General features: G+C 36.7%; 1 protein-coding gene across 1 annotated transcript in view; it reads right to left on the minus strand.

Moving 5' to 3' along the window:
- The window catches only part of LOC123309928 (protein O-mannosyl-transferase TMTC2), a 188,352-nt gene that overhangs the window by 116,126 nt on the left and 57,623 nt on the right, over positions 1-14,603 (minus strand). Inside the window, exon 4 of the mRNA XM_044893237.1 lies at positions 8,689-8,803. Within this exon, the coding sequence (XP_044749172.1) occupies positions 8,689-8,803 (115 nt within the window). The remainder of the gene's footprint in view (positions 1-8,688; positions 8,804-14,603) is intronic.

Here is a 14,603-nt window from a genome sequence, read left to right on the forward strand (position 1 = left end):
TTCTACATAAAGGTCTGTTATTTCTACAGTTGGTTCTTACGTGTCTCCCAGTTAATCTCCCACAATGGAATGAAGAATGAACCTATCGCTTGAATGGACAGTTTCGATAGATGTTTTAGAAATCGTTCGTGAGGTAAGGTTGATCTGTGCTCGATTTGAAAACGCTGTAGACTTCTTAAACCGAATTGTTGATATGGATGAGACTTGGGTATATTTCTACGATCCAGAAACAAAGCAACTATCGATGGAATGACGACACTCTGGTTCTCCAAGACCTAAGAAATTTCGTGTCCAAAAATCTGCTGGAAAAGTTCTTGCTTCAGTTTTTTGGGATTGCCATGGAGTAATCATGATTGATTTTCTGGATAAGGGTAGAACAATAACCGGAGATTACTATTCGACATTACTGAACACTCTACGTGGAATAAATTAAAGAGAAAAGACGCGGAAAGCTATCCAAAGGTGTTTTGTTTTTGCAGGACAACGCGCCTTCACACAAATCTCATGTCGCCATGCAAAAAATTCGTAATTTAGGGTTTTAATTACAAGAACAACCCCCTTATTCACCAGATTTGGCTCCATCCGACTATCATATCTTTCCTCAACTGAAAAAAAGTTCAAAAGGTCGAAAATTTTCTTCCAACGAGGAAGTCATAAAAGCTGTGTAGGTCTGGTTTACAGGGCAAGAAGAAACATTTTTTTTTTGAAGAATCTAGAGACGTTGCAGGTTCGCTGTAATAAATTTATCCAATTAAGAGGAAAATATGTTGAGTAATAAAATATTTTGACATTGAAATTTTGTTTGGTTCTATAGTAGGCTAAGAATTTTTCAATATATCCTCGTACCTCTACCGAATAGATAGCAGGATATAGATATAGATAATAGATTTGCAGGATAATATTCTGTTCTTGCATTTAAGGCGACGCAGGTCGTGTGGACGCTGTGTTGGAAGCGAATACGGATGAACGAACACAGGAGAAAATAGCCAGGATATGTGCAGGAATGCGTTTGACGTATATGGTCGGAAATTTATGGGATTGTTGATAATCGTGTTCCGCTCCGGTAGTCGAACAGAATGCGAAATATTCAAGGGAGAAATTAGTTTAAACATAACAAGTACACCAGGCCAGCGTTGTAGTACAGAAACCCAGTTGTTTAGAGCTGGAGCGGTCAATATTTAGGAGTTTGGAGTGTGGAGAGATGGCAGCAGTGCAATGATGAGTTGTCTGATAGCTCGCCTCTGGATTGAGAGTATCCTCTAGAAAATTATATTACCTATTATCATTTTCTGGGCTGAATTCTGGAAACTCTTATGCCTCTCCTAGGATTTCGTGATCGACATGGTGAGATTTTGTCGTTATTGTCTTCATAAATCGATCAAAAATGTGACACATATCTAGGATGATAAATTTCTCTATCGTGGAGTATTTCTGGGGCGAAATCAGTCTATGACATTACCATTGGTCTCATATTCAACTGTTGCTTGCTCTCGAACCCTGGAATGCCCCAAGCTGTTGACTAGGTAATCAATGAAATTATAATGAAAATATCAACACCAGCAGTTCAGGGTTACAGTTCATAGAATAATGGCAACCAACTTCCATTTCTAAGTTTTCCCTGGTCCCTCGGGCATCAGAAAAAAGTACAGTCACCAACAAACTTCTGTCGTTGGTCTGAAACCTTCCTGAGCTATAGGAAAATTCCTCTGGCTGGTTATTTGAAAAGTCATGATAAATCAAACAATGCTTCACTAGTTCGCAACAATAATTCGAGGCAAATTCAACAATACCAAAACTGAATTCATACCAAGTGTGCCAAAACATAATCACTTTGTATAGATTGAATGAGTCCGTTTTGGCAGACTCTGAATTCAGTATTCGATATATTGAAGTAGTCATGTAATTTCCAATAACTCAGTAATTATTATAGTATTTCGATAATCTCCTTTGAACAATACTCTAAGATAATCAATTATTGAATTGTTGGAGTCGAGACTTTATGAAAATCTATAAAAATTGAACTAGAATTGAAACAACTATAAGTTCTAGAAATATAACTGCACAACTTTCGGGCAGTTTCTATTAAAACTAGTACGATATATATCAACAAAGTGTGGATAACATTCAAAAGGTGAGAAATTGATAAAACTTAACAGAATAAAAACGTACATGATCAAAGGCCAAAAGTGCATTCTGTATTACTGTTATCATTCCGCTTTTCAAGATAAAAAGGTGAAATTTTATATCGAAAGGGTGTTCCGGATTTCTCATATTAATTCAGATCAAATAATATGCAACATTTGAACTATTTTTGAAATGATTCATGTCCCTTGCAACAAAGTGAGAAATATACGTTTAGTTCAGGGGTTCACCTTAAATCGATGTTTACGTCAAAGGATTTTGAAACTGATAAAGTTTCGCAATATATCTTTCAGCGATAGTGAGCAGAGTTGGGATCCTTTCTTTATAGTGATTACCTTTGTCGAACCCATATCAAACTGGAATGAAAATTGTACTTGGTGAGGTAGAATCCTGCCATATTACATCTGTATCTGTATCTGAAACGTACAAGTAGGTAGGTATATGTCTGTTAGATCTTTCAACGATGAAATGTTCTGAGCTTGCAGGATGCTCAGACGTAGGTTCATCTTGCACTTCCAATAATAAAAAACAAATTATTGGGCTTTCGTTTCATTTCAACCGAAGAAGATTTCCAAGCTCTGTCGTCTACAAAGAATGAAACGGAAATTATACAATCCATTGAAAAAAGGACAGTTATTGTTGTTTCCACTGTGAAATTGATGTGGCATTTACCCCTTTTTTCAGGACATGGCAGAGTGACCATTAGGGAAATCATCGATTTCATAATGTACGTTTAATGGCCACCAAATGGCGATTCCATCACACCTCAGCATTTGTCCGGATCGTTATTCACCACTACGACAATAAATAGCACAATAGATCATGACAACGCCGGTTTCACCGATAAAAACGATAAATTTATTTCACCTATTATCCCACTTTTCGAAATCCATTAGACATTAATGCGATTTACGTTCGGAATTGATCAATTCCTATGAAAATGTACAACAAATTCATCGAAAATCATCGATTGTGCAACAGCGGTGCTAATATAGGTTGCGATGTTTCATTGATATTCCTACGTCATCACAAATTTCGAATTGCAATTGCATACCCATCACAATTTTCACTAGACATTATTGTTTTTTGTGGACCGAAACAAAAAGTTTGATCTTATGACAGCATTTCGAATTATACCATGACCAACCTATTAACTAACGCATATCTACTGTAATTCATATTGCTCGTATTCTCATCCTTAAGATTATATTAACTTCCAAGAATGTGAAGCTATCGATGGAAACAGAGAAGATGAGAATGATGCGAATATAATAATAACATGACTTTTAGTTGGATACTCAGACTCTGATGGAAAAATTGCTGTTTCTTCAAATGGACATGGTTTGATTTGATTCAAGAATCTCCCCATAGTTATCATGATTCTGATCTTTCGATTAATTTGTCATATTTGAAACCAGGAAGGGATTTTTCTACATTGGAAGCATTCTTTCTGTACAAATCCTTTCTTTCTTGGAAATTCTTTGTTGACACTAATGATTTTCCACTAATGGCCGGTAACGTGCATTTCGAGATATCTGCAGACAGGACCCTAGTTTTTCACGGCAGGAACATGACTTCCTTCAACAATGTTCTACGTGACAACCAGCAATTTTTCAACCAGAACTTCCATCGTTAAAATTGGATTAAACATAATAAGAATTGTATGAAATAACGTTTCATATTGAATGTTCTCCCTGCAAACTTTACAATAAATTGTATTTCAAGGTCCTGTTTCTGGCTAAAACATGCAATATATCATGTCTTTTACATGCTTTCACGCCAACTATGAACACCATTTCTGACGTCAGTATGTCACAGTCCTAACGATAATTTATCTGCGGCAAAATACTTCGCGAAGGTGAGATATGCCATCAATCATGGGGACAAATGCAAAATCCTTTTATTGCTGGGTTTTCCTGACACGAAAAGTCAGATTTTCTATCGGTTTGGGGAATTTATTACATACAAGTTCGGAAAGTTTCGAACTTCCTTCTTAGAAAAGAAAACTTGAGAGATTTTTTTATAACCATATACTCCCATTTTCATGAAAAGTGAAAAAATTGAATAACTGAAAAAGGTGCTGATAATTTGTAACATCGAAACATTATTATCTCCCTTGAGTTCAATAGACGGCTTACTGATGGTCAAAAACACTGCTATTTTTTTCTTCTTTAATTTCATATCAAACTTCATCCCATCTAACATTTAATCATCATCACTTGGAGCATATTGAACGTTCCTATGGATCTGTTGCTATCTTTCTTTGCCTATAGATCTGTTGCTATATCTTACTCTGTATACAGTTAGTGTTTGGTGCTCGAAAAACGACTTAAATTTTTAAATGTTAAAAGATTTTAGTGAAATTTTGATTATTTTTCTATCCATATACGACGATGTATTGATATCTAGTAAGCCTAGACCAGTTCCATGCAAATGTCCTTCTCATGCGACCGTGAAAATTTGGAATGCAAGCTTCAAAAGAGGTTTTCTTTTCCATTGAAGATGTTTTCCGATCGGGAAGGCCAGTTTCTGTGTCAGTCCCCGAAAAAATCGATGCAGTTCATGACATGATTTTATCAGACCGTCGAATTGGGCTAAAACGGATATCTGAAGCAGTGAATATTTCATACGAACGCGTTCATCATATATTTCACGTCAATTTGGACATGAAAAAAACTGCTGCAAAATGGATCCCCAAATGTATGAATGTTGACCAAAAGCGTGCAAGAGTAGAAGCTTCGCGTTCGATCTGTGCCCCATTTGAAAACGATGTAGACTTCTTAAACTGAATGGTTACTATGGATGAGACTTGCGTACATTTCGACGATCCAGAAACAAATCAACAATCGATGGAATGGCGACACTCTGGTTCTCCAAGACCTAAGAAGTTTCTTGTCCAAAAATCAGCTGGAAAAGTTCTTGCTTCGGTTTTTTGTAATTGCCATGGAGTAAGCATGATTGATTTCTTGGATAAGGGTAGAACAATAACCGGAGATTACTATTCGACATTACTGACCACTCTACGGGAAAAAATCAAAGAGAAAAGACACGGAAAGCCATCCAAAGGTGTTTTGTTTTTGCAGGACAACGGCCCTGCACACAAATCTCATGTTGCCATGCAAAGAATTTGTGATTAAGGGTTTGAATTAGTAGAACACCTCTCTTATTCACCAGATTTGGCTCCATCCGACTACCATCTCTTTCCTCAACTGAAAAAAAGTTTGAAGGGTCGTAAATCCTCTTTCAACGAGGAGGTAATGAAAGCTGTGGAGGTCTGGTTTGCAGAGCAAGAAGAAACATTTTTTTGAAAGGACTAGAGTCGTTGCAGGTTCGCTATAATGAATGTATCCAATTAAGAGGAGAATATGATATTTTGGCATTGAAATTTTGTTTGGTGCTATAGTAGGCTGAGAATTTTTTCAATACATCCTCGTACAGCTTAAGCCAAATGACATAAACCTAAAGATGCTGGAATTCCTATACTCCTGAGTAAGTTCTTCATTATTCTTTATAGAGTCTCAAAAATTCGACAAATATAATTACAGATATGTTAACGTTTTTTAAAATTCCGCTTTAAAATCGTTCTTCACAATGTGGCAGAGCAATACTCCCTTCTTTTCCTTCAAATACATAACTACTTATTCAAACAACATACATATTCTGACGTCTTATATGGAAGTAACAATTGGTATCGACGAAACAATTATTTCCTGATATGCTCCAATAAAAGTAGAAATTTCGGGGAAAAATCACTTAGAAACGACTGTCCTGATTGACCCACCCCTATCGAAAAACCCTAATTGAACATTCAGGGTTTACCAAACGGAAAGGTAGAATTCCAGCGATAATGAATAGACTAGTCGAGCCTGAATCGCACCTCCATAATTCATGGGGATATTAAATGGACGAATTTCTCTGAACTTAGCATGAAATTCAAATCGAGAACAATCGGAAAGCTCGCACGAACAGCCGACACAATAGGGACATCCAAATTAAAATCACGTATAGTCGGTTAACCCCTAACGAAACAACGGTGAGGGGTAGGGGGGCCCAGGTCGTGGTAATACATTTTTAATTATGCCCATTAGGGCATCGGTTCGGATTGTTCTTCGTCCAGTTATAATATTGCAATTACGAATCGCCAGAAAAGGTTTTCTATGTGTGGGATCGTATTGGGTGGAAGTACTGAATAAACGTTTTCTGTTGGAAGGAGGAATACTCCTTCTGACGAAAATGATGTATTTTTTATGAAATATCTTTGAAACGTCACATTTTGCAATAACCATTTCCACCGTTTCCCAAAAAACTTTTTTTAAGTACTTAATAATGAAAAATAAAAAATGGGTATTCAAAATTTATAGGGTTTCGTTTCTATTGCACGAGTTGGCAACATCGACCGAAATATGCGTTGATAATAAAGGACAACAAATACACTATCTTGATGAGATAGACAAAGATGGCTGTCTATGAAGTCTGTGACGAATGAGGAAGGTCGTACAAATTTATGCGATTTTCATGGCCGGTTGCTGTTGAGGCTCACCAGTGAGTATTCGCCTCATGATGGCTGTACAGCAGCAGCTGTTATTTTATAAACAAACCATTGTTCTTTTTATTTTCTAGTAGGCGCTGTTGCCAAATCGTAAACTAGAAACGAAACGATCTTTTCCGAACACAAGAAATCACCCGCATTTTCAAGTTGTCTAATTATGACTATCAGGTACCATAAAAATACCAAAAATTCTAAAAACTCTGGGAACTAAGTTGTACGCTATCTAATATATATTTGACGGTTTTGTTAACTGAATGAATTCTTTATATTTTCTTGTTTTCGAGAAATTTGATGATCAAAAATTGAAAACTAGATATCTGTGTGAAATTTGAAAAATTGAGTTCTTCAGCTGAATACAACTTTGTTTTAAAGTTCCACAGATGTGTAGTGCCACAGATTCAGCTAGTTTTAGTTCTCTGAAGGTAATTTTGTTTTTCCTAGGGTGCCACAGCTCATTATAAAAACTTAAAATGGCTAAATCTTTTTATCAGGGCCGAATCGGAAAAAATGGCATGGGGAAACAAGTGTTTCTTTTGCCCTCAAGAATCCAGCTTTCAATTAGAGGATTAAAACTGACTGGATTTGCTGGCATAGAGTCATTCGGGGTAACTGAGCGCAGTTGGTAAGTGTGCGCAGTGCGTATATCTCGACTATGCAATGTATGAAAGAGGGGTTCATTTGGGTGAAGCAAGGGCGCAGAATCCCCAGATTAGTTTTTCATAGGAGTGCGCCGTGCGACGTTTCGTTAACTTTTTATTTGCAATCAATCAAATTCACTAGTTTTCTTGTTAATTTTCAGCATCTCTGCAAATTCTGCCAGGTCCAAGTTCCGAGTCCGACAGTGATAAACAATACTTTATTCGATCATGGGCATATTAATCTAAATATATAATAAAAAATTTTAGGTTCTCTTAGCTGTTCAACTCTATAAGAACGTAAATTCAAATTTTGGCTTACTGGGGAAAGTGTGCGCGGGTAAGTGTGCGCATAGGTTCATTTTATGGGCATTAGTTCAGTGAGGAATAAATTATGACATTGTTGATTTTCTTGGTTAAGACTCGATCAATATTGTCTTATTTGTTCGGAAAAATATGAAAAGCCACCATCAGGGGAATGTATCAAGTGTTGTGTTCACCAGGAATTGTGGCACGAACAATAATGCAGTGCTTATAAAAAGGCGTTTCTGTATTGACAATAAACAGTATTTCATTAATATTGTAACATTTTGATGACATTATTTTGTAATTTGTTTTGATTGTGTGGTTCACTAAGCACTGCGTTCACTTACCCCGTGAGAGTGCGCACACTTACCCGCAATACGGGACATGTGAACGCACTTCGACTTTCACCATTAAATTTCTTTTTGCGGAAAGAAAACGTTTTTGTTTGTTGGCTTTTTGATGTTTTTTTATAAATTAGAAAATTCTCTATCTTATGAATATGTTTTAATTTTCCTAGCTTCAACATTTGAAACAGGGTATGGCTTGAAAGGCAAAAGTGCGCACAGTTGCCCCGAATGACTCTAATAGTCCTTGATACTGCACGTCTTTTTGTTTTGTTTGTTTATTAAGGCAACATGAATATTGCCATGAATATATGAATATGAAGCATGAATATTAGCCAATGCTTCTTCGTCTGATCCCCATGATACAAAACTACTGGAGATATTTCAGAGCAACTCTTATTCACACATTCCTTGAAAGTGGCTTTAGCTTGAAGTTTAACTCTGTAGACTGTTTCATTAACATGAAAATTTGAATTCAATTTTATATCTATATAAAACCCTAGATATTTCTACTTGCCATTTTTTAATTCGAAGCTCTACGTATGTATGGAAGGAATTGTCATCACAAAATTAGGATATGGGATCTTTCGTTATAATGAAAACCCACAACTACACCAGTAAGGGCAGTAGGTATCTCGTAAAATTATTCTCAGTAGATATTTTCTGTATTGTATAGAAAGATTTGAAACAATATCTAAATATGAACACTTACAGGTTATAGTGAACATCTGCCATGTTTGGCCTGTACTCCAAAGCTTTTCTGAACGCTGTTTCCGCTTCAGATATCCTTCCTTGGCTGCTCAATATACTTCCAAGGTTTCCATAAGCTGCAACAAAGGAATAGAGGAATTTTTAGGATATTTTATCTGGGTATATCGATGAAAGAAGCAGAATCATTCGAAAAAGTGTGACCTTCTAACTGTTCCCGCCATTTTTCTCATAAGAATCCCAATAACTCACAAACTACTCAGTCAAATCAACTATCGAATGGGTGCTATTAGAAATGAGAAAGTATTGGGTTGTTTTTGGTAGAACACTAAATAGCAGAAGTCTGAAAATATTTCAGGTAAAAAGTTCATTATCGAAAACCCCAACAAGCAAATTTTCAGTTCTCCATAAACGTCTAATAAGTTATCATTGCGAATCACCCTATATAATGCTCTCACATTCGTGCCGAAATTTCAATGAATAAACATATTTCGGGTGAGTTATTCATGCTCACACTTCCCAATCATCGATTTTTCATGGAATCCGATATAATGAGTTAATATCCGCCAGGAATTCCCGGAGTAATAATTTCTATTTCACCAAGTGCGGACTCACGCCACAAAATTTCAACGCGGTTCATGTTTGTGTCACATAAACACCTTTTTGCGATACGTAGGCAACGTTCATGAATAATCTACAGGTTGCGTGGCGGGCAGGAATCGATTCGTTTTCATGAAGTCGTCGATTCATCAAACTGTCCTTTTCAATGCTGGACGCATTTTTTCGAATACAGCTCGGACGTTGAAAAAATTGAGAGAAATGTGTGTTTGTGTTAACGCACGAGTTTTGGGGATAAGATAACAGATTCGACATGGCAGTAAATTTTCTACTGAATCAGATATATCCATGCTTTCATTGAAGGAAATAACATGAAGATATATTGAAAAATTCTTAGCCTACTATAGAACCAAACAGAATTTCAATGTCAAAATATTGTATTACTCAACATATTCTCCTGTTGATTGGATGCATTTATTACAGAGAACATGCAACGTCTCTGGACCTTTCAAAAAAATGTTTCTTCTTGCTCTGCAAACCAGACCTCTACAGCTTTTAATACCTCCTCGATCAAAGGAAATTTACGACCTTTTAAACTTTTTTTAAGTTATGAAAAGAGATGATGATCGGATAGAGCCAAATCTGGTGTTCTAGTAATTCAAACCCTAAATCACGAATTCTTCGCATGGCAACATGAGATTTGTATGCAGGAGCGTTGTCCTGGAAAAACAAAACACCCTTGGATAGCTTTCCGCGTCTTTTCACTTCGATATTTTCCCCTAGAGTGATCAGTAATGCCGAATAGTAATCTCCAGTTATTGTTCTACCGTTATCCAAAAAATCAATTATGATTACGCCATGGAAATCCCAAAAAACTGAAGCAAGAACATTTTCAGCAGATTATTGGACATGAAACTTCTAAGGTCTTGGAGACCCATAGTGTCGCCATTCCATCCATAGTTGCTTTGTTCCTGGATCATAGAAATGTACCCAAGTCTCATCCATAGAAACAATTCGGTTCAAGAAGTCGACATGAGATAATTTCGCTATTGCGACCCCAGAGTGTGCAGCAACATATATAACATCTATGTCCGTCCTATTCTTGAGTTTGCCGGTCCTGCCTGGTGTCCCAATCTCAAAGGTGATGTTGAGTTGTTGGAGTCGGTTCAGCGCTGGGCCACCCGTATACCATATGGACTTATAAGACCCACCTATGATGACCGCTTAAAGATCATGAATTTACCAAGATTTACCGACCGCAGGAATAGAGGTGATCTTACCTTCACTTACAGGGCTTTGCACGAGGGTCTTGGTCTTGATTTGTCCGAGCTATATTCACTCAATGTTAACAACCTCAGAGGACATAACTTTAAACTCCGCAAGGAAAATTTCCGGACGACTCCAAGACAGCATTTTCTTACGAACCGAGTTTTCCAAGGTTGGAAAGAATTACCAAATGAAGTAGTGAACTCTCCCAGTGTCAACGTGTTTAAGAATCGGTTAGATCTGATAACTGATTTAGTTTAGTGACATACTTTATTGATTGTTTTGCTGTTTCGGTTGATTATTGAGAATTTTGTGTTCATTTTTTATTGTTATATGCTGAGTCATTTATAGGTTTTTACCTCGACTCTTTACTGTTAATAAATAAATAAATGGTTTCAAATCGAGCACAGATCGAACGCGATACTTCTACCCTTGCACGCTTAGGTCTTGGAGAACTAGTCTGTCGCATTCCATCGATTGTTGCTTGAATTCTGGATCGTAAAAATTTACCCAAGTCTCATCCATGGTAACAAGTAACAAGTGAGTATGAGAAGTATACATCGTTTTCAAATCGAGCACAGATCGCACGCGATGCTTCTACCCTTGCACGCTTTTGGTCGACATTCAAACATTTGCAGATCCATTTTGAAGCAACTTTTATCATGTCCAAATTGACGTGAACTATATGATGACCGTGTTCGTATGAAATATTCAGTGCTACAGATACCCGTTTTAGCCCAATTCGAAGGTCTGATAAAATCATGTCATGAACTTCATCGATATTTTCGGGGACTGACACAGAAACTGGCCTTCCCGATCGGTTATCATCTTCAATAGGAAATTCACCTCTTTTGAAGCTTGCAGTCCAATTTTTCACGGTCGCATACGAAGGACATTGATCACCAAGGGTTTCAAGCATATCTTCGTAAATCTGCTCACCTCTTGACTCTTTTAAATACAAATACTTGATGATGGCTCGATACTCCAATTTTTCGATTTTCGCAATTTCGGTGGACATCTTCTTTCTTTTAATTCATTGAGTAGCTCTGGTTCACTTTTTTTCACCTCGAACTTCACACTGAGACTTCTAATGAATTATTGTTCGTTGCTATGGTACCGCAATATTTCTTTTATGCATGGAACTGGTCTATGCTAACTAGATATCAATACATCCTCGTAAGTCCATGAAATCTCCTTATGGGAGCTTTCCTAGTCAGGGCTGAATGGTGAGCTCTGTAGATCCAGCATATCATCGATTATGAGCTAATAGGAATGCCGCTCACGCACGCAGACAAGGAAGGAGTATAGGAAAACAAGTTAGGCATACACAACTGGAGACAATACTCGAAGATCATATGAGTAAAAATTTGCATTCCTTGATTGATTCAGAAAACTAGGGCCTGTCAGATATTTCTAATTCTTTTTTGAGTTGGATGGGCTCAAGTCAGTTTGGTTAGGCTTTTCAAAATGAGGTGATAAATGCACACTGAGCCTAGGATCCCCCCATATTTCGAAAGGCTGGTAAGCCACCTTTCGTCTGCAGCATTATTTTTGTACATCAAGAAGCACTGCTTGAAAAAACACATAAATTACTCTCTACACCTTGTCTTAAGACAAAACTGGGGTCACTAAATCGACTGCAGCGTCTGAACTAACTGTAAAAATGCCATGAAATGATGGCGAGTAACTATTTGAAAGTCCATACTAACCAAGAAATTACGTTGGTCTGTGGACAAAGTTGCCATATATGTGTCAGACAGAGAAGTGATGTGAATAGTATGCATTACCTTGCCTGCCTTTTCTTCCAAGAATTTATATCTTTTTTTTCTATTTGTGAGTAATTTTCTTGGTGTTTTCCTGTCTGTATTCAGAGTTTTACATAAATAAATGAATTAAAACGGAGAGGACTTCTCAAAAGATGTATTTCTTTTCTAAAGTATCACCTCCTATTTTCCCTCTGCAAGACATATCCATTTTCAATATTAAACCATTGCCGAATACTCTTCAGCAGAAAAGCCAAAGTTAAACAGAAAAATTGTAGATTCGCCGACAGGTAGAATATCGCCGGAGTACGCTATACGAACCTAAAACGACGCCGTTCTCAGAATGAACAAATACACCAAGCATAATCACCAACGGTAATTACAGTTTTATGGGTTCGGAAAATTGTGGAAGCGACGATCGTAAGCATTTCGTATTGAATTTGGCAGTTCCTGGAAAGTTCCGGAGTTTGTCGGAGTTTTCGGAAAGTTATGGAAACTGCTGATCCACTAAAAACGGCGGCTGGAAAGTTCGAAATGCAACCTTGTGAAACATGAAATTCCACTCCACGTTGGAAAAATATAAAGCGTCGAATGATTTTAGTATAGATATACCCATCTGCACACTTTCATTCATTCGGCGGGGCTTATCCACAGCACTGAATATCATGATTCCATTCCAGAAAAAAATGGGTGAAGCAGTGAAGTGTAGTCAGGGGCTTTCCAAAAAACTCATATCATCGATATTGTTGAGAGTGTTGAAAACTCATACGTGGCTTCGAAAGTCCGAAATAACGTTTTGAAAGCTTCATCTGGGAAATATTTTGAGTGTTTCATGTTTTTTATTGTGAAAGAGAAAGGAATATAATATATATTTTGGTAACTGGTAATGTCTTAGGTCATGTTGCGTTTCACATCTTACACAATGTTTCTTTCTCTGTAAAATGAGTAGATGAGAGAAAACTGTAATCCCCATGTAACGTTGACTAAAATTTTCTTTGTAATTTAGATTAACTGTTTACTCGAACTACAATTCATTATTTTTTAAGGCTGTCCACTTGGATATTTTATAGAGAAAATAATAAAAAACAAAACGGTGACATTCAACCAGAATCAATACACCTGATAAAGTTATTTGAAAAACTGAAAAGTGAAATATATGCGTTGATACCAGAGGAATGAAATTCCATTAAATTACTATACTTCTAGAACTCCATTATTCGTTAGAATTTTGTTCAAATTCTTGCCTCCACCTAGATTTACGACTCTTATGTCGGAGGGATAATTTTTTGTATTCCACGTTAGAAATTTCTCTTATGCAGGTTGACCTGTAATTATTCCTAATGAACGGAACATGCCCCTAAAGATTTATTTCTGAAAATCCTCGTGTGCAGTATGAAACAGCTAAGCAGACATATTTCATGACTCATAAGTATGAAAATTTTATGCAAAACATAATTGCGTCCAATAAATTTCCGTACATACGACCTTCATTTTTCATATTGTTCTTGCTTCTTGTTGTGTACGCTATGTTATTCATCCCCATTACGCCATTACGTACAAATTATACTACATTCTTCGAATGCGTTTTTTCACCTAGTTTGTGATATATTTCCATAATAAAAAAATACAGCGCAAGACTCTCGAGTCTTTGAAATATATTCTGTAAATCATAAACGGGTCTGTTGTTGTCAATAAGCTCGAACAGATCGATAAGCAAATATTTTGAATTGCGCTCTTTTTGATGCGAAACAATGTATAACCTAATTTGAAATACAGGGTGGCCCAGATCGTAACCAAGAAATTTTAACCGCGTATTCTACATCAAAAATAAGCCCTAGTTTGTCATATAAACATATGTCGAGAAATGTTTCCTCTTCGAGATACGAGATGTTAAAATTACAGAAAAAAAAAAGTGTTTTATTAATAACTTTCACACTGCTCAAAATATTTTTATGAAATTTGAGACATAGGTTTTGAGCGTCAAGGAGCACTTTTTGCATAATATCATTCCTTTTCTATTCTACCAGTTGCGGCCGTACTGCAGCGAGAATGAATATTTTCAGATAAAAAAAATGATACGCCACTGGTTTTTCCGACAATAAAAATCACTGTTTAAATCCTTATTTGATTTGGAGCAAATTCGGTTTCTCGACTTTTTGCTGTACGAGGCACCGTTTCCGGTTAAAAAAATAAAACACATTATCATGCATGAAGAAATCGCCAAAATTTGATATGGTAGGTACATAATAGGCTTGTTCGTAGAGTGGTTTGCAACGGTTGTGAACTGTACAGAGCAAGCGCAAATGGTTTTTCGCTTCCCTAAAAAGGAATT

This window comes from Coccinella septempunctata, chromosome 3 (assembly GCF_907165205.1).
Source record: "Coccinella septempunctata chromosome 3, icCocSept1.1, whole genome shotgun sequence".
Lineage (NCBI taxonomy): Eukaryota > Metazoa > Arthropoda > Insecta > Coleoptera > Coccinellidae > Coccinella > Coccinella septempunctata.